The 20,747-nt window shown below is 35.9% G+C and overlaps 2 protein-coding genes across 2 annotated transcripts; one reads left to right on the top strand and one right to left on the bottom strand.

Annotated features, from left to right (window-relative positions):
- Positions 1 to 10,817: 10,817 nt before the first annotated feature.
- Positions 10,818 to 13,547, top strand: LOC129905158 (putative nuclease HARBI1). Its single transcript, XM_055980562.1, has 3 exons — positions 10,818 to 11,261; positions 12,569 to 12,763; positions 12,825 to 13,547. Exons 2-3 carry the CDS (start codon positions 12,730 to 12,732, stop codon positions 13,424 to 13,426), a joined length of 636 nt encoding a protein of 211 aa, XP_055836537.1. The 5' UTR covers positions 10,818 to 11,261; positions 12,569 to 12,729; the 3' UTR covers positions 13,427 to 13,547.
- A 10-nt stretch (positions 13,548 to 13,557) lies between these two features.
- LOC129905157 (uncharacterized) lies at positions 13,558 to 19,914 on the bottom strand. The gene is made up of 4 exons (XM_055980561.1): positions 14,696 to 19,914; positions 14,230 to 14,635; positions 14,049 to 14,167; positions 13,558 to 13,986 (listed from the first exon to the last, which is right to left on the bottom strand). The coding sequence occupies exons 1-4, from the start codon at positions 14,778 to 14,780 to the stop codon at positions 13,658 to 13,660; spliced, it is 939 nt and encodes a 312-aa protein (XP_055836536.1). The 5' UTR covers positions 14,781 to 19,914; the 3' UTR covers positions 13,558 to 13,657.
- Between the last annotated feature and the right edge of the window lie 833 nt (positions 19,915 to 20,747).

The raw sequence follows: 20,747 nt of genomic DNA, 5'->3' as shown, positions 1-20,747 counted from the left end.
GCATTACCACGTTTTTGTTTTAGTACATTCATTGTACAGAAAAGAAAAAATACAAAAAAAAATCTTAATCGAGGAATAAAATGTTCAAGAAAAAAACCACGGTAATATGCGTTGCCTCAAACGCAACAAAGAATCTTAACAAATTGTAACACCGTGTTACAATAGAAAGAATTTCACAAAATGTTCTAACTGTTCCAGAACAAATAGCGTTATCCCACAAAGTACCGCACAATTAATTGGTTTTCACACGAGGTTTTTTCAATATTCCAAAGTCACAAAAACACGATTGGACAATTTTTTTTTTTCTTTTTCAATAGTTATTCCCACAGTCAATAAATATTAATTTTCGCTTAATTCAATTAGAATACGGCGATTCGAAGGACCAAATATGTTTGAGATCGCACCACAAACAAAATTCATAAAAAAAAATCATTTAGAAATCACACAAATGATTATTATGAATACCAGGCAGGTTTATCAATGTACAAATAAATTTATTGGTACTTATCCAATATAAGGTTGAGCTGCTGGCCAAAGGTGTGGTTCCTAGTGTGGTCTCGATCCAAAATGAACGAGTGATAAGAAAAATCTTGTTCATGACTGCATAATCTCTTATCATCGCTGTTGTTGCAGAGATTATGCAGAAATTTGCAGCGAGAAAGTAATTTAAGAAACTCACCACACCTTTTGCCATTACGAATAAATGTTATAAATCATGCAGAAAATTATATTACAGTATTGTAAACAAGAATTAAACAAAAGAGTATAAGAGTAACAAAAGCAACAAAAAACAAAATAAGGATAATTTAAATTATGAACAAAAGCAACATTATTACAACAAATATTAAACAATTTTAAGTCTTAAACAGATGTGGTAAGGCTGGACAAATAAAATCCAAATGCTTTTCTAAGCGGAAAGAAAGGAAGAATTTTGAGAACGCTGCTAAGGTGTCCACAGAGAAAAGCTCAACAATGTGTGCAGTTGTAGACACATCAATGTCTCAAGGACATGCAGCTCAAACAGTGCCATTGATAGACAACAAAATTAAATTCGTTTTGGATTCTGGTGCTACCCAGCATATGGTCAACAACAAACAATACTTTGAAAGTCTGAAGAACATGGAAGAGCTTCAAATTACAGTTGCGAAGAAAAATGAAAATATTTAAGCAAATCAAATCGGCAATATTTCTGTGAAAACATTTTACAATGGTGATTGGTCTGCAAAGAAGATGGAAAATGTTTCATATTTAAAGGATTTGAAATGCGATTTGAAATGCGATTTGAAATGCGATTTGATGTCGATTCGAAGCTTGACCGAGAGGGGTTACCGCATTGTTTTTGAATGGTATCCGAATGGTATCCGCATGTTTGAAGCGCACACTCGAGGGAAGCTGTACGAAGTTGATCTGCATGTTGTTCAAGACAAATTTGCTGGCATCTCAGGTGAGCAAAATTTTAATAAGTCATCTTAACTTTTATGGCATTACAGATTCGCACATTTGAATCCGTCTGATTTGAAGAAAATGATATGTTGTCATATATTTTTTTATAATAAGCGCGCACTAAAGGGATTAATGTACCCTTAATATGGTGAACACAGTACGAGCATTAGGCAAATAGGGAGGGGTTTGATAAGAGATACCGATGAGCATTAGTTTTAAAGTTCTGAGTTTTGAAATGGGATGGGAAAACAGAGGAGAGTAACGCGTTCCACATTTGTGTAGTGCGGCTGAAGAAAGAATCTCTGTATTTGACGGTACGTCCGAAGTTGGACTCTAAGGTAAACTGATAAGCACGAGTAGATATAACGGTTGAATTGTTTCAGGGGAGGAATGCAACTAGCTATTTTATCGGAGCACTGCTTATAAAAATAACGATAGAACAACGTGAGACATGATACGTTACGACGGTGGTCAAGAGACGTAATTGTATCAGTTATTGAAATATCACCTATCATTTTTATAGCTCTGTTTTGTATTCTATCCAAGAAACTCAACGAAGTTATTGGAGCACCTGCCCAGATGTGGGAGTTATACTCAAGCTTTGGACGAATATACGCCTTATAAATAATTGCTAGATCAGACGGGGAAAAAAATTTCTTGCATCTTCGGAGAAAACCTAAACATTTCGCAGCGAATTTAACGGTGTCAAATATGTTTTCATTCCACAGGAGGTGGTTTGTAATGCACATACCGAAATTGGAAAGCTTTTCTTTCCTCGATGCAAGTACCATACATGGATAGTGTCATAGGAGACAGGTTCCGCTTTAATGTTAGTAAGCAGCATTGAGTTTTTGAAGCATTAAATTCTACGTGATTTCTTATTCCCCATTGGACAACGCAATCAAGATCAAAATTTAATGAGCTTATTATATTTAGCCGTTATTATGAATTCCATTCGTATCGGAAATTTACTACGATTCCCAAAAAACTGATCACGGAATCCGTCCGTAGTCGGAAATTTCATATCATTCGTGATTGTGATTATTTTCCGATACGATAGAATACGTGATAATGCCGATTGTCTCGTATGGTAGGTATATCGCTATAGCCCGGGTTGATATGAAAATGTATGTACGTATGTACATATACGGGGTTATTCAGGAGGAAATTGCCAAAAACCCAGAGCGTTTAGGAAAATCGTATGGGAAGGAGGTCTATTCTTCGTAGTTTAGCGGGGAGGGGCAATTAAAAAAAATTCACTTAATTTGGAAAAAAAATTATTAAAAATCAACGGTTTTACTTACAATAACGTGCTATACCTTTTTGTAAAGCCAAAAACCTAGTCTTTTATAAAAAAAAATAAAGCCATTTTATTTATACAGTTTTAAAAAGAATTAATTTTCAAAATCAAAATTGCGGGACACCAAATGTTTTTTATGTTGCAAGCGAGCCCATTTTGTTTTCGTTAATAGCTTCAATGGCCCCCGCATCACCTGAACCATGATTGGCGGTAGGAAGCTCGCTTATACCACATAGCATATTGAACATTAAAATTAAAAAAGAACAACAATTTCTATGATGTAAAAGGTATGTCGTATTGTCCATAGCTAGGGTATGTCATTTTGTCCATATCGTACTTTTGAAACATTTTTATATAAAACACTGTTTTTTTTCTGTAAATAATCTAAATAATCTTTTTACATCATTTTATTTATGAAATTAAAAAAAAAAAGTTTTGAAAATAAATTTATTATTAGTTTAAAAAACAAAACGGCAGAACCGGCAATTTTTAACACATAGATTTTATTCCCGATGCACCCCAAAATCCGGTCATAAGTGAAAAAACAAAAATCGGATTTGACCCGTTATTTTTTGGATTTCGCTTTCCTCAATACCCATGCTAGCTAAAACCGGTTTCAAATAATAACTGTTGACCCCCTAATCCCCAAGATCGTAGTCTAAATCTAGTCGATTTTATAAGCTCACGCCACAAAAGCTTATATTGTTTTTGTTATAGTCTCGGGTACGATCGGGCAAAAATTTTTCTTTTATATTTAACTGTACATCTAAATAGATGACAAAAACGTTGTAATAGCTGTATTTCTTGATTTAAAACGAGCTTTTGAAACAGTCAATCACGAAATTTTACTAAAGAAATAAAAATATTTCGGTATCAAATCAACTGAATTTAAATGGCTCAAATCTTTTTTGCAAGGAAGAACCCAACGTACTTCGGTAAATGGAAAGATATTATCAGCAATTCATGTCAGTGTAGGAATACCACAAGGCACAATACTGGGAGTGTGCTTATTCCTTATGTTTATAAATGATATCTCCAAAATAATAAATTCGTCAAAACTAATTTTATTTGCTGATGATGGTTTACTCTACATTACTGGTAAAAACGTTGCGGAGTGTTTAGAGAAAATTAATCAAGATCTGGAGAGGATAAATACATGGCTGAAAATGAAAAGACTAGTTTTAAATGTTGATAAAACTAAATGTATGATTTTCAAGTCCAATCCTGTAAGTTTGTCAATAAATATTAATATATATAAACAATGAGCAAATTGAACAAGTCAAACAAATAAAATATCTTGGTGTTATTCTAGAGTCTAGACGAACAACTTAACTTTAATGAACATATTAATTATATATGCGAAGAAGTGTCCAAAAAAACTGGTGTATTAAGAAAAATAAGGAAAAATGTATCTATGAACACTGCTGTAAATTTATGTAATGTCTTGATTAAACCTCACTTTGATTATTGTTCTAGTTTATTGTATATGTGTCCACAAAGTCACAAAAATAGATTGCAGCTTCAGCAAAATAAAGTCATGCGAATTATATTAAAATGTAATAGATACACACCAATACAAAATATGTTAGATACACTGATACATATTGTAACGATGAATTACTGAACTACTTTTAAGATAAAAGTCTGAACACACTACCTAGTACTGCAAAGGTAGAAATGTGAACGGACCTTTAGTAATTAAGAAACTACCTTCTGAACACATCCCAAAATATACCACATCCCAAAATATCCCACTAGACTGGAAGTATGAAGCGCCCCTCCTGGAAAGGAAGTTTCGAGAAGCAAAGACGAGAACCTTCGAAGACATTCTCGAATCTCGAAATTCCGGTATAAAAGGGCAGCGTAGACACCGACCGGACACAGTTTAATCTTGAAAGTGAAAGAGTACAGTACAAAGTGAAATAAAGTGTTGCGAATTGTTAGTAGTAAATAAAGTGATTATAAAGTGTTTTCTTACCATAACGGAAATATAAGTGGAAATTAAATAAGTTTTATTGTGAACCCGGAATAAAACATTACATTGGTGTCAGAAGTGGGATAAAACTTATTTATTTGTGCGAATCAGATAATTTCGCGAATAAAATCAAAAGTGCGCGTGTGTTTTAACAATAAACAAAGTGTAAAACATTTTGAAATAAGTAAAAGTGCTCGCGTTTTGAAAAGTTAAAATGGGTAAAACACTAAATCAGTTAAGTTTGACTGAGCTGAAGGCGGAATTAACTAAGCGAGGTCTTCCTACTGCTGGATCGAAAAATGATCTCATTATTCGTCTACAGGATTATTTAACCCAGAAAAACGAAGATTTGGATACATTTCAATTCGAGGTTGAAATGATAGAAGAACGAGTAAGTACTAGTTCCGATATGTCATCCATCATGGCTATTCTCCTTGCAAAATTTGAAGAACATAAAGAACAAATTGAGACACAACGCAAGGAACAGAGAGAACAATTAGAAAAACAACGCAATGAACAAAGAGAACAAATTAAACAACAACGAACAGAGCATAAGAGTGAACAACAGAATCTTCTCGAAAATCTAGATGAACAGAAAAACATCATCCAAGGTAAGCTTGACGCGATCGAGAACAAGTTCGTTGCTATTGATGCTTCCATCAAATGCGTTGAAAAGCAATCTCAAGAAAAGTTCGAGAAAGTTGAAGAAAAACTCGAGAAAGTAGAAGGAAAGTTCGAGAAAGTGGATGAAAAATTTGAAAAAAATGGAAGTTAAAATGCAAAGTATTACTGAGGAACTTGACAAGGTTCGGAAAATTAAGATCCGAGAAAGTTCTGGTGAGTATCCAAAGAAGAAGGAAATGCATCCACCAACATTTGATGGACAAAGTTCTTGGTCGATCTACAAGAAACAGTTTGAGGCAGCTGCCACAACAAAAGGCTGGGATGACGAAGACAAATGTATAGCGCTGAATCTTGCTCTTAGAGGTCCTGCTGCTGAGTTGTTACAAACTTTACCACCAGAAAAGAATGGTAACTTTAACGCTCTTGTCCAGGTTATTGAAAAACGCTTTGGAGATGGCCATATGCAGGAGGTCTTCCGCGTCCAACTCAATACAAGAGTCCAGAAAAGAGGAGAAACTCTGCAACAACTCCAAGCTGATATTGAGAGGTTAGCTCATCTGGCATATCCGACAGCAGGAGACGTCATTATCAATCAGTTTGCGACAGAAGCATTTGTTCGTGCTGTTTCTGACATAAATCTTCAGCAAGCGATACGAACAGCTGGAAAACGTTCCCTTCCTGAAGCATTAGCGTTCGCACTTACTATGGAAGCAGCAGAACAGGCTTCTCAAGGCGTTCATCACACACCAACAGCTACCGTCTGAAGACCGCCACAGGAGAAGCAGCAAGAGTGTACGGAGAAGTTCGTCTTGAGATCCGTTTGGCAGAACTAAAGTTTTCCCATGTGTTTTTGGTGGCAGATATATGTGATGAGTGCATCATTGGAATCGACTTCATGAAGGAGCATGGAATCATCTTGGATATCGGTTATCAAGTCCTGAAATTTGGCAACGAAAACTCAACAACAATTAGAACTGTCATCAAAGAAGACATGTGCCTGCCTCCTTCTTCAGAAGTTTTTGTGTGGACGAAACTAAAGGGGAATATTGGAAGCCATCGATACCTCCTGGTTGAGCCAGAAGTTGAACAAAGTTCCCAAAACATCATCATCGGGAAGACTCTTGTGGCACCAAAGAACAACATGGTACCTGTACGGATACTTAACATCAAACCATACCCAATCAAGCTTAAGAAAGGAGAAGTTGTTGGGCAATGTGAATCTGTGGCCGCAATAACTAAGATCAACGAGGTGGACACACAGATGACTTTGAACTCGGAGAAACTAAAGACTCAAATTCTTAAATCAGACAACTTGAGTCAACATCACCCAGCGGGCAGTACGGCTGAACACAACTCGTGCAGCATCGAATCGATACAGGAGATGCTAGGCTGATTCGTCAACCAGCAAGACGTCTCCCCTTGGCCAAACAAGGTGAGGTTGAAGAAATGATATCGACAATGAAGAAAGATGGGCTGATCGAAAATTCCAAAAGCCCTTGGTCATCACCGGTAGTTCTCGTCAAAAAGAAAGATGAAAGGTGAAAGACGATTTTGTGTCGACTACCGCAGGCTGAATGATGTGACGAAGAAAGACAGCTACCCACTGCCAAGAATCAGCGATACTCTAGATGCAATGGTTTTCGACTTTGGACTTGAAGAGTGGCTACTGACAGGTAGAAATCCATCCAGAAGATCGGGAAAAGACGGCTTTCTCCACAGGAAATGGTATGTGGCAGTTTAATGTCATGCCGTTTGGGCTATGTAATGCCCCAGCTTCTTTTGAGCGCTTGATGGAGTGCGTTTTGAATGGATTAACCTGGAAATCTTGCCTAGTCTATTTGGATGATGTCATCGTTTACGGAAAAACATTTGATGACCATTGTGAAAACCTAAAGGCTGTATTCCAGAGGCTACGAGAAGCACATCTTAAGTTGAATCCAAAGAAATGTGCACTTTTCAAGACCGAGGTTAAATATTTGGGGCATATCATCCCATCCCAAGGAGTGAAGACTGATCTTGAAAAAGTTGAAACTGTGAAGAACTGGCCAACCCCTCAGGGCAAGCATCAACTTCGGAGTTTCCTCGGTCTGGCAATGTACTATCGACGATTTGTGAAGGATTTTGCGAGAATCGCCAAAAGCTTGCACCAACTTACGGAGAAGGGTAAACCCTTTAAATGGTCAGGTGAGTGTGAGAAAAGCTTTCAGGAACTGAAGCTGCAGTTATGTGAAGCTCCTGGGCTGGCCTATCCGACTCCAGGCAAACAATTCATCATTGACGCAGATGCAAGTAATGTTGGAGTTGGTGCTGTTTTATCGCAAGTTCATGACGGGAAGAAAAGGTCGTTGCCTATTTCAGCAAGGTACTCTCGAAACAAGAAAGAAACTATTGCGTGACCAGAAGGGAACTTCTAGTTCTAGTATTGGCAACAAAGCACTTCCATAAGTACATCTATCGACAGAAGTTCCTTCTTCGCACAGATCATGGTGCACTAAATTGGCTTTTGAACTTCAAAAATCCAGAGGGTCAAGTAGCAAGATGGATCGAGATACTTCAGACGTATCAATGTCAGATTCAACATCGAAGAGGAAAGCTGCATTCAAATGCAGACGCATTATCTCGGCGCCCGTGCAAGCAAGACTGCAAGCATTGCACACGACTAGAAGAAAAGGAAGTTGTCGCTGTTAGAAGAACGAGAGCTGATCCCATTTGCAGCTGGAGTAATGAAGAACTCAGAATGGCCCAACAGGAAGATTCGGACATCGAACCCATCCTTGCATGGAAGGAACATCAAGAGAAACCAGAATGGGCCGACATCTCCGACCGAAGCCCCACTCTAAAAGCATATTGGGCACAATGGGACTCACTTCATGTGCAAGAAGGGCTACTCAGGCGTAAGTGGGAATCCGCAGATGGTAAATCCTATGCAATGCAGCTAGTCGTACCTCAGTCAAAGTCAAAGGTAAATGATGTTCTCCGAGAGATGCACGGTGGAATTTCTGGAGGCCATTTAGGCATCAACAAGACGCTGGAAAAGCTACGACAGCAATTCTACTGGTTACGTATGAGAGAAGACGTTGAAAAGTGGTGCCGAAAATGTGATACTTGTGCCGCTAGCAAAGGACCAGCTAGAAATATCCAAAGCAAGATGCAGCAGTACAATGTGGGTGCACCTTTTGAGAGAATTGCAATAGACGTAGCAGGTCCTTTTCCCAAAACCAACAACGGAAATCGATACATCCTTGTAGTGATGGACTACTTCAGCAAATGGCCTGAGGCATTTGCCATTCCAAACCAGGAAGTCTATGTGAATATGGTGGCAACGGAAATCGATACATCCTTGTAGTGATGGACTACTTCAGCAAATGGCCTGAGGCATTTGCCATTCCAAACCAGGAAACCAAAACAGTTGTGGATAAGATTGTCATTCATTGGGTGAGCAGGTTCGGAGTACCCATGGAACTTCATTCCGACCAAGGAAGGAACTTCGAATCTAAGATCTTTCAAGAGGTTTGCTCACTCCTTGGCATCAAGAAGACGCGAACAACTCCGCTTCATCCACAATCTGATGGGATGGTTGAGCGATTTAACAGGACACTTAAGGAACACCTGTCAAAAGTAGGCAATGATTATCAACGAGACTGGGACCGACATATTCCATTATTCTTGATGGCTTATAGAAGTGAAACACATAGTTCTACTGGACATACACCATCGGAAGTCCTATTTGGCTCAACAATACGCCTGCCAAGTGAGATAAAATTTGGAAGTGTTCCAAACGAGCCACATGAAATGGATGAATACGTAGATAACCTGAAAGGAACACTGGCTGACATTCACCAACGGACAAGGACAAATATAAAAGCGTCTAGTGACAGGATGAAAACAAGATATGACGCACGAGCGACAACAACAGGGTTTCAAGAAGGAGAACTTGTGTGGTTTTACAATCCCCACCGACAAAAGGGACTATCACCGAAGCTACAACAAAACTGGGAAGGTCCTTACACAGTAATAACCAGAATTAACGACGTGGTTTACCGTATACAAAGAGGGGTAAGAAGCAAACTAAAGGTAGTTCATTGTGACCGTTTACATCGTTATAATGGTGAAAGAAGCAATGGAGTTGTTCGGGACGAACAATCCTAAGAGGGGGGCAATGTAACGATGAATTACTGAACTACTTTTAATATAAAAGTCTGAACACACTACCTAGTACTGCAAAGGTAGAAATGTGAACGGACCTTTAGTAATTAAGAAACTACCCTCTGAACACATCCCAAAATATCCCACTGAACACATCCCAAAATATCCCACTAGACTGGAAGTATGAAGCGCCCCTCCTGGAAAGGAAGTTTCGAGAAGCAAAGACGAGAACCTTCGAAGATATTCTCGAATCTCGAAATTCCGGTATAAAAGGGCAGCGTAGACACCGACCGGACAGTTTAATCTTGAAAGTGAAAGAGTACAGTACAAAGTGAAATAAAGTGTTGCGAATTGTTAGTTGTAAATAAAGTGATTATAAAGTGTGTTCTTATTTGAACGGAAATATAAGTGGAAATTAAATAACTTTTATTGTGAACCCGGAATAAAACATTACAATATGGTTAAATGTAATGATATTTGTATTTAAGATTAAAAACAATATGTATCCCGGTTATTTATGTGAAAATGTTCGTACTAATGAAGGTGTAGAATACAATTTAAGAAACAGTGGTGACCTTAGACTTGAAAGATCAAGAACATCCAGAGGTCAGAGAACAATATTTTATATGGGATTCAATAGTTTTAATAATCTTCCGCAAGAGTTAAAAAATATTGATAACATTAACGAATTCAAACGCAAAATAAAAGAATATGCTCAAACTATAAAATAAATTCAAATTATAAATTTTTAATCAAATTATATATACTAATTAATACGAAAGATAATAACTGTGATATTAATTTAAGTTAAGGTAAAAAATGTACCTAACAATCTAAACTAAATGGCTTTTAAGCTAAAGAAAGTTAAATTCAAATACATCTTTGTCATCTCATGCACATAACAAAAATTTCCACATATTTCCACCCTTTTTTTAATGGGGTTTTTTAGTCTTGAGGTATTTTTAGTCAAATCGCGTTTTTTTGCTTAAAAAAAACTAGGTACTTTTTTTTATTTTTGTTTTCTATAACCTGAAATATTAACAATATTTAAAAATTTTATGTTAAAATTAGTAATATGAATTAAATAAAATTGAAAAAAAAATTACTTATTATTTTTTACCCTACCCTGAAATTTTTTTTCAGTGTAACTTTTTAATGCATTATAAGTTATTTATTTATTCAACACGTTAAATAATACTAACGCAGTAATCTCTTCTATTAGTTCTGTTCACCGAGGTTTTTTCTAGATCAGAACAGCACAGGACAGCACAGTTTCGTGAGAAACGTCAGATCAAGTTAGAACAGTCAGTTAAACGTCAGTTGTCAAAAAAAAAAAACAAAACAAATTGCAAATTTTGTGAATTTCGTTTCTCGCTTATTTTTGTTAATTTTTTTTGTTTTGAAAAATATTATTAAAAATTATTGAAATGGAAAATAATGTGATTTCTATGATAATATTAAATGAAAATGTTATTGGTTCAGACACCGATAGTGATTTTTCGTCGGATTCCTCTTCAGATGATTGGAATGAAAGTGTAACGAATGTGATTACCTTTTCTTTGATGAAATGTAAAAGAAATTGCATTCAAAGTTACTTACAAGAAGTTGTTCCAACCTACTCCGAGAAAGAGTTCGTCACTCACTTCCGGGTAGGAAGTGGACTCTTCAAAATATTGGTCGACAAATTTTCAACTTCTGAAGAGTACCTTAAATTGGAACAGCGGAAAACGTTTTCGGCAGAAGTACACTTAGCTCTATTCCTGTGGTTTGCAGGTATTCTTAGGGCCGGTTTGTTCACATTCGATTATCTTTAATCCATGGTTTTTCCAGTTGATAATCGTAGATTTCGTTTGTTCACAAAAATTTTAATCAAGGAATCCATGATTTGAACAGTTAATTTGAGATTTTGTTAATCATCCAATTTTGCTCGATTAGCACCATTAAATCAAGGATTAACTGGAATTCAGTTTGTTCATACTTGATATTCTTACAAATCCTCCGGTTATTTTCCGTCACTTCTTCAAGCCAATACGTCATTGAATACATCTTAAAATCAATATGACGTACAGTGTTGGCAGTGTTGGCCAAAACAAAAGAAAATTATAGAATCAAAAATTTTGATATATGAATATTTATTTTACCTAAATTAATTCAAATTATGTAGTACATTTTTCAGTATAATTATATTTTTATTTTCTTTTTATTAAATAACAAAAAATAACTAAAAACAAAATTAGAAAGTGTCAAAGCGAATACTTACCCCTATTACAGTTGGCGGTTGTCATAAATCGACACAAAAACAAGTAGCTCTGCAATCAAAATTGAGGGTTAAGTATAGCAATTATCGTTTCATAAGGAAGAAGGGCGGAGAGCGGAGGAAATTGCGAAGTTAAATTTTTAATTTTACACAAATTGGCGCTTCTAGAGAGAGTCGTTTTCTTGTCGTTTTATGACAAACGCCAACCGTAATAAGGGTGATGGCTTTTTTTGTTCGGCTTAAAGCTCGACCTCCATGACTTGCATTTTAATGCGGTGCTCCTCCGCGGAGTCCAAAAGCTTTTGTTGGTATTTCTCTTGGTGATGTTGCAGTTGTTGCTGCTTTAAAATTTGTTGTTTTTTTATCTCGTTTGTCGTCAGGGTCTTTGATTTTTTGATACATTTCTGAAAATATATAGGTACACATTCACAAATAAAATAATATAAAAAGATAAATAAAAAAGAATTAATTTACTTACCTTCCTTACTGCTAGCGCTTTCAAATTCCACAAAATAATCACAAACTTCAAAAAATGAAAAAAAAAACTTAATTCTTGATTAAGTTTCGACAACCAAACTGACAGATAGATTGGAAAATGGAACGGTTTTTGGAAAAACTATGATTTGTTGATTAAGGTGAAAAAAATGTGAACAAACGCTCTATGATTATCAAGGATTCCTAATTCTCAATTAAGGGGAATCCATAATAATCAAATCGACGATTAAACCCACTCTGAACAAACTGGCCCTTATTGTTCTCCAAAGCAAAAAATTGTTCCTTCTTAACTTCTGACTAAATCTCATTTCATTAAACCAATCTGTAGGGCATGAGGCTTGCTCATTTCGAGACATTGGGGATAGATTCAATCTTGCCTTGGGGACTGTCTCGATTATCATAAAGAGAGTAATTTACTTCCTTAGTAACCTTTGCGAAACATCTATAAAATGGCCAAACGATGAAAGGAAATCCTAAACTGCTCAGTGGATGCAAAATAAGACAGGAATGTATGGAGTTATTGGTATGAAATAAACTTTTTTTTACTATTGTATCTACTGTCTAACAGTTTTTTGTATTTTCAGGTGTAATTGATGGTACACGCATTCGGATTGACCCTCCTAAGCATGGGAAAAATGATTACATTGACAGAAAGAACATAACGAGTGTTTGCCTACAAGCTATATGTGACGAAAGGAAAAAGTTCATTGACATTTTTGTTGGCCATCCAGGTTCCCTCCATGACAACAGAGTCTATGAAAATTCAACCATCTACAATCAGCTACCAAATCGATGTGGAACCTTTTATCTCTTAGGAGATTCAGCGTATGCATGTTCGCAGTACATGATCACACCGTATCGTGACAATGGTCATTTAACGTCGCGGCAAAAATTTTTCAATCGAAAGCTTAGCTCTGGCCGAATTGTAATAGAGCATTCTTTCGGCATTTTGAAACAAAGATTTCGGCAGCTCTATTACTGCAAATTGAGAGGGATGAAAAAACTGTGCCATTTTGTAAGAGCCTGCATTGTTCTTCACAACATGTGTAATGACGATGAGTTTACAATTGAAATTGAGCAGGAACCTGTAGAAGAAAACCAGCAGGAACACAATGCACATGAGCAGGCGCAAGGAGCAACCCGCCGCAATACTTTATGTGACGAAGTATATTCCTATTTTAATTGAGAAATTATTCAAAAAGTCAGTCTTTATTCTTTTATAAAATCACTTTATTGATTGTTGTTTTACAATTACATTTATGAAACGATACATTAATTATTACATTATTATTACAAAAACATTTACATTATAAAAAACATTACAATTATAAAAACAGTTTACATTAAAAACAATAATAAATATAACATATAATAAACATTACAATAATAAAAAAGAACAGTCTTTAGTAATTATTACTTATTCCATATTTAACAGTCTTAAGTTTTTATTTGATTCGGACAGCTTTTCGAGAAACTTTTCTGTTTTCTCCCGACTTTTTTTTAGCTCCTCCGTTCTTTCTTTATAGGCTCTTAATTTTTCTTTCCTGTACTCCTTCCTTTGTTGGCTATCTTCCATAAATTGCTGCCTCCACTTTGACAGCTCACCAGCAATCGTTTCCGCCCTTTTAAATTTTTTCGGTGGTGGGCCGTCTTCGGTGTACCCAGTGAAATCTGCTTCTACTTGGGTTTCATCTGGGTCAGGTACAGGATCATTCGATTCATCGACTTGGACGGGTGTTGGAGGATCTAATTAAAAATTGTTTCCGTATAAATATAAGATATACTATTTAAAATTTACTTAAGAGTACCTGGATTAATTCCTGATTGTTGAAGGATTTCTGTTCTTGAAACCCCACTGTCGATGGTGCTCCCCAACAAATATGCTGGAGCGATCGATGGGCGGTTCAGCAACACATCTGCTAATTCTCTGAAATATTTAAATATTTTGTTACAACTTTTGCCACACAAACTTTTATTTAATTTACTTACTTTTCATATGGACATGTCGCTCGATCATTCCCAGTTTTTTTGTTGTGTACCATTTTATTTTTAAAGGCTCTCTCCAAACTCTTCCACTTCCCTTCCACTTGGCAAGAGCTGAAGTTAGTTGTTGCCTGCTCGTTCATTTTCTCGGCAATTTGTTCCCAAAGCTTCCTTTTTGTTTTTAGGGCAACATTTTTGCCAAGTTTAGGGTATAATTCCTTGTATAGTGAAATGAGGAGCAGACAGTCTCCATCCAGCCAAACGGCCTTCTGGATCTGTCGCTCCTCTGAAGCATGCACAGATATTGACTGCTCTCTAACATCATTGTCTTGGGGAACGACTGGCGGGATGGGCACGAAATCTTGCTCGCTTGTTAATGAGTTTTGAAACACCTGGCTTCGAAATTTTTCATCTATAAATTAAAACATTTTATTAATTTTATTACAATCGAAATATTTTGTTTCATTTTAACCTCTTTCCATAGTCAGCAGCGTATTTGGGGAGCACTGCACAACCACAGACTTTCCTTCCTCGGATGTCAATTTGATTTGATGCATTTTTTTGTTTTTTTTTTCAATTTATTGTATAATTATTTAATTAAACAAATTAAGCAAATTGGAAAAATAACTTTATTTTAATTTTGTTAAATCACGAGAAAAAAAAACACAAAGCACAGCCAAATCAAAACGTAAACAAAAAAAAATGACAACTTCGATTTTGACATTTCTCACGAGTCTGTTCTAATCTGATCTGACTCAAAAGCAAGAACAGAAAATCCTGTTCTAAACTGTACTAGTTTTGTCAATGAACAGGAAAGTAGAACAGTTCAGCACAGAAAAAACCTCAATGAACAGCAAAAAGCTGTACTTTTCTGTCTAGAACAGTCAAGCACAGCGTCAGTGAACAGAGCTATTATGACATTATGTACATTAAATATACTTATAAATACTTAAATCTATTTTATAAATTTAATTGTAATGTATGAAGAACATATTCTTAAAATTTTGTGATTTTACGTTAACATTAATTGATTGAATTAAGAAATAGTTTTTATTGAAGATATTTATCAAAATATTGAGAGGACTATTGGCCCCATAGTTAGATCTACTAAAGATATTACAAAAAGGCAATTGCCTTCTTAAGCTGCAACGACTAACACTAAAACTCAATCTACACAGAACCGATGGAGCCGTAACAGTTCCGCTAACAATTCCCACCATAAAACAGAATTGCAAGAGATGGAAGATTTATTAGTTGAAGTCTATGTGAATATGGTGGCAAATCAATCATACTAGACCAGGGAAGAAAACGTAAACAAAATCTCATAAATCTTCTTTGAACACATTCTTTTCTGTTGACATGAACCGCGTAATATGGGGCCCATACAATACAACCGTATTCCAGAATAGACCTAACAAATGAAACATAGAGAATTTTAAGCACATAAGGATCACGAAAGTCAAGAGCAAATCTTTTAATGAAACCAAGCATCTTATTAGCTTTTTTTATAATATAATTGAATCATTTATTTGCAAAACATGATAAGTCCACTTTTTTTCAAAATTCGTTTTTTTGACTAAATTTGTACTCCAGGGATAACCACGTCTGTTTTTAAAATATGAAGTATCTACTCCATCTATATCCGATTTTAGAGCTACGCGAAATATTTTTTTAGTATCAAAAACAGAATAAGTCCCGGACTTATCATCTTTTGAAAATAAACAACAGCTTCTTTTTGTGTAAATGGTATATTAGATTAATGGCTGAAAATCTTAAGTTTAAAGCTATTTTAAAGTTAAATAAGCAGTCCGGACATTGTATTTTATTCTCAAATACAATTGTTTGATAGACTGGGGCTAAAAGCAAAATTGCATAGGTATCCATTTAAAAACTAATTTCACATCCGTTTATTTTCAAAGTATGATAAGTCCAAAAGCGTTTTTATCTTTTGAGCTATCGCTCCAAAAATTAAAAACGAAACGGTATTTTGTAGCTAGGCAAGAGTTCTACAGAATATATTTTTTATAAATTTTTCTACGCATATCAAAAGAAAATAGAACGTTTTTTTCTTCTCCTGAAAAATTTAAAATCATGGACTTATCATGTTTTGCAAATAAATGATTCAATTGTAATGGTTAGTGAATGAATGTTTTGAATCCAACACCACACCGAGGTCAGAGAAACTTGAAAGACTACATAATTGAGACGTGTTCAACAAATAAGTATATGACAGGACATTGTGTTTGCGTGTAAAACGCATTATTTTACACTTGTCAATATTTAAAGACAGACGATTAGTATTGCACCATTCCCAGAATTTTTGAAGATTTCCTTGTAAAAGTTGACAGTAAGTTACTGAGTCAATTTTTCGAAATATTTTCACGTCATCATCGGCATAAATTAAAGACATAGAGCTACTTAAAATAGAAGGAAGATCATTAACAAATAAGACAAACAATAAAGGACCAAGGTGACTACCTTGAGGTACACCAGAATTAACTTTAAACCATTGGGAACATTCGTTTCTAAATACAACACTATATAATCTATTTTTGAGATACGAGGAAATCCATAAAATAAAGCGATCGTTAAGTCCAATGTTGCTTAGTTTCTTAAGTAATATTTCATGATCAAGTTTGTCGAATGCTTTACTGAAATCAGTAAAAACACAATCTACTTGCTTGTACTTTTCAAAAGCATCTAAGCAGAACGTTGTAAACTGTAGTAAATTTGTGACCGTAGATTTCTTTTTGACAAAGCCATGTTGGTTTTCACATATAACAGAGGTACAATGAAATGACAGAATATCACAGACAATGGGTTCGAACAGTTTAGGGATGACAGAAAGCTTGGCAATAGGGTATATTGCCAAGCTTTAGGTAGTTTGTCACTAATTTTTTTGGACCTTTCTTATGAATGGGAGTAAGAAATGCATTTTTCCATATAGCGGGAAACGTAGAATTACTAATTGACGTATTGAAAAGCACAAACAACGGGTAAGACACATATGTATATTGCACATTTTTTTCAAAATAAAAGATGGCAAGCCATCAGGGCTGGGACTGAAACACTCGTCTAACTTTTCGATATAATCAAGAATAGTTGCTTCTGAAATTGCAAAATTAATCGAGTTAAGATGTGAAATTTTATCAATTGAATAAGTTATATTTGAGTCATTTGTAAAGTCATATTCAAAAGCACCCTGGAAGAATTCGGCGAACATGTTGGATATAACCTCTGGGGAATGGCTAGTAGAATTATTATAAGTCATATGTGCTGGGTAACCGTCAGATTTTCTTTTACAATTAACATAATTCCAGAAGTTACGTGGATTAGATTTAATTAAGTTCATTTTCTGTTTTAGATATAAAGCTCGTATAGAGAAAGTTAGAGTAGCTTATAAATCCATCCCTTAAATGAATGTAACTATTACGGTTTTTATCAGTTTGTGATAGATTGAATTTTATCCAAGCCTTGTTTCTTTTGTTTTTAAGCTTTTTTATATTTTTTTTTTTTTATAATGAGCGCGCACTAAAGGGGTTTTGGGTACTCTTAATATGTATGTATACACAGTACGAGCTTTAGGAAAAGAGGAAGGGATGTAAAAGGAGATACCGATGCACATTGGTTTTAAAGTTCTGAACATTAAAATGGGAGGAAAAAACTGAGGCGGGTAATGCATTCCACATTCTAGTAGTGCGACTAAAGAAAGAATCTCTGTATTTGACGGTACGTCCGAAATTGGGCTCAAGTGTAAACTGATGGGCATTCCTTGAAGTACGAGTATTACGGTTGAATTGTTTAAGGGGAGGAATGCAGCTAGCTATTTCATTTGAACATTTTTTAAAAAAGTACCTATAAAATAAGGACAGGCATGATACATTCCGGCGGTGCTCAAGAGGTGGTATTGTATCAGTAATGGACCTATCACCTTTCATTTTAAAAGCTCTATTTTGAATTCTATCCAAATAACTCAAGTGGGTCTTAGGAGCACCTGCCCAGATATGGGAATTATACTCGAGCTTTGGACGAATATATGCTTTATAAATTATAGCTAGATCAGAAGGGGTGAAATATTTCTTACATCTTCGGAGGAAACCTAAGCATTTCGCAGAGTTTTTGGCTACATCGAATATGTGCTCATTCCACAAAAGGTGGTTTGTAATGGACATACCTAGAATCGAAAGCTGATCAGTTTCCTCGATGCAAGTACCACCCATGGATAGTGGCAAAGGGGGAAGGTTTCGTTTTAATGATAGTAAGCAGCATTCTGTTTTAGAAGCATTAAATTCTACGCGGTTTCTTATTCCCCATTGGACAATGCATTCGAGATCAAAATTTAATGAGCTTATCATATTTTGCCGTTGGAGTTCCACATCCGAAGGACATGGGTGTGAATCTTCAAACGAATATGAAAAGCTGAGTACTATCTATACTGCGAAACAATTTAATGGATTAGAAGTTTCAGAGAGCAAATCATTAATGAAAATGAGAAGGAGAGTCGGAGACAAAACGGAGCCCTGGGGCACACCAGCGTTTATTTTGTGGGTTTCAGACTTGAAACCATCCAAAACAACTTGGATTGAACGGTTCGAAAGGTAATTTCTAATCCAACGAAGAAGAGATTCATCAATACCGAATGCAAGCATTTTCGATAAGAGAGCTTGATGCCAAACTCTATCAAATGCCTTTGAAATATCAAGCGCAACAATCTTACTTTCTCCAAAACGATGTAAAGATTTGTTCCACTGATCGGTGAGATAAACCATCAAATCACCAGTGGATCTATTGCTACGAAAGCCATATTGCCGGTCATTAAGAAGCTTCCGTTCTTCAAGATTTCTTAAGTTGGAAATTAAGCAGCGTTTCCATGACCTTGGAAAGAAGGGACGTAAGTGCAATCGGACGATAGTTAGAGGGTGAAGAAGATTCGCCTTTTTTAGGGACAGGCTGGACAAATGCTGTTCTCCATCCACTCGGAACGAGACCAGTAGTGTAGGACAGATGGAAAAGCTTACGCAGTGGTTTTGCCAGCGGATTTGTGTATGTCAAGGTCTTTAAGAACTCTTGCCACTGCACGAGTACGAAAAAAGATAGGTCCCATAAAACTATTTACTCGCTCAAATGAAGGGGGAGTCATGACACTTTCTGTTAACGTTGAATTGGCAGCGAATTGTCTGACGAGATGGTTGGTTTTCTCAAGAGAACTAACAAAAGGAGTGTCATTGTAAACGAGCGTTGGAACCGAAGATGTTGTAGAGTTTCGAATATTTTTCACAAATGACCAAAAATTTTTACTACCTGTGGGACACTTTAGTATTTTTTGTCTTAATTTTTGCACATGCAAAAATTTGATTCGTCGAATATGGGCGTTGCTGGCCTTTCTAGCTTGCTTAAATCTTATCCGATTTTCCTCAGTGGGGTTGGCTTTATAATAAAGGAACATTACCTCTTTTTCCCTGATAACCTCTTTACAGCTCGAATCAAACCACGAATTCTCTTTCGGTTTGATTGTTTTAGCCCTATTCGGGATAAAATTTCTCATTCCGGAGAGAATTAAGTTTGTGATCATATCTGTACTGGAATCAACGTCACTATTGAGGAAACATAGCGATCAGTTAAAGTTTTTGAAAAAAGCGTTGAGACCCTCCTAGTTGGCTTTCTCATATTGCCAAACAGTTCTCTTAGGAGTTTTTTCTTTAACTGGATTTTTTTGACAAGAGAAATTCGCAGATATGACACAATGATCTGAAGTGTCTAGAGGCGATAATACACTTACAGTGTATTTATCAGGGTCAGAGGTAAGAAACAAGTCTAGAGTATTTTCAGCCCGACCAGCGACGCGTCGCGACGTCCGAAATTCGAGTCGGCTCGTTAACTAGTTGAGTTAAGTGGTTTAACTCAGCAAAAATCTCAACATACCTTCCTTCTGGTGATGTCTGGCCCGAAAAGCGAAGCCAAGAAGAATTGTGTACATTGAAATCGCCCGTAATGACGATTTCAGTGCGAGGGTGAAGGGTAACAATCCTTTGAATGGAGTCGGATAGAGCATCAAATTCATTAGAAGTTGAATTACTATCCAGATTTGGACTTCGATAAATAAAACATGTATGGATGATGCGCTTGTTAATTGTAAATTTGAACCACATGAAATTAAAATTAGTGTTAATGCACTGACCGTATTGTGGTTGAAGTTGATAGGCAACATCATTTCTAATATATATGGCGAGACCGTGGTGAGAAAAGAATAATGGCACCAAGCAATACCCATTAAGATTGAATTCAGAGCATTCTGAATTTTCACTTATCTGGGTCTCACCTAGTGCCAAAACAGCTGGCCTGTTTTGCACAGTATAAATGTACACATCGCAAAAATTCGATCTAAGCCCACGAATGTTGGCATAATCGACCCTGAAATTACCTATCATTTAAATATACTAAAACTTTAAAAAACCTTATCCGTCAATTACCTATATTGAATGTCTTACATAAATTCCAATTTGAGCTTCAACAAAACAAATTGT

This window comes from Episyrphus balteatus, chromosome 1 (genome assembly GCF_945859705.1).
Source record: "Episyrphus balteatus chromosome 1, idEpiBalt1.1, whole genome shotgun sequence".
NCBI classification, from domain to species: Eukaryota; Metazoa; Arthropoda; class Insecta; order Diptera; family Syrphidae; genus Episyrphus; species Episyrphus balteatus.
Note: the sequence above shows the minus strand (reverse complement) of the source record. Positions and strands in the feature narration are given on the sequence as shown.

Coding starts and splice junctions, on each gene's coding strand:
- LOC129905158 (XM_055980562.1), top strand. CDS start 12,730: ATGCAAAATAAGACAGGAATGTATGGAGTTATTG. Junction 12,764..12,824: donor AGGAATGTATGGAGTTATTG/GTATGAAATAAA, acceptor TTGTATTTTCAG/GTGTAATTGATGGTACACGC.
- LOC129905157 (XM_055980561.1), bottom strand. CDS start 14,780: ATGCATCAAATCAAATTGACATCCGAGGAAGGAAAGTCTGTGGTTGTG. Junction 14,168..14,229: donor GCGACATGTCCATATGAAAA/GTAAGTAAATTA, acceptor TAAATATTTCAG/AGAATTAGCAGATGTGTTGC. Junction 13,987..14,048: donor ACAATCAGGAATTAATCCAG/GTACTCTTAAGT, acceptor ATTTTTAATTAG/ATCCTCCAACACCCGTCCAA.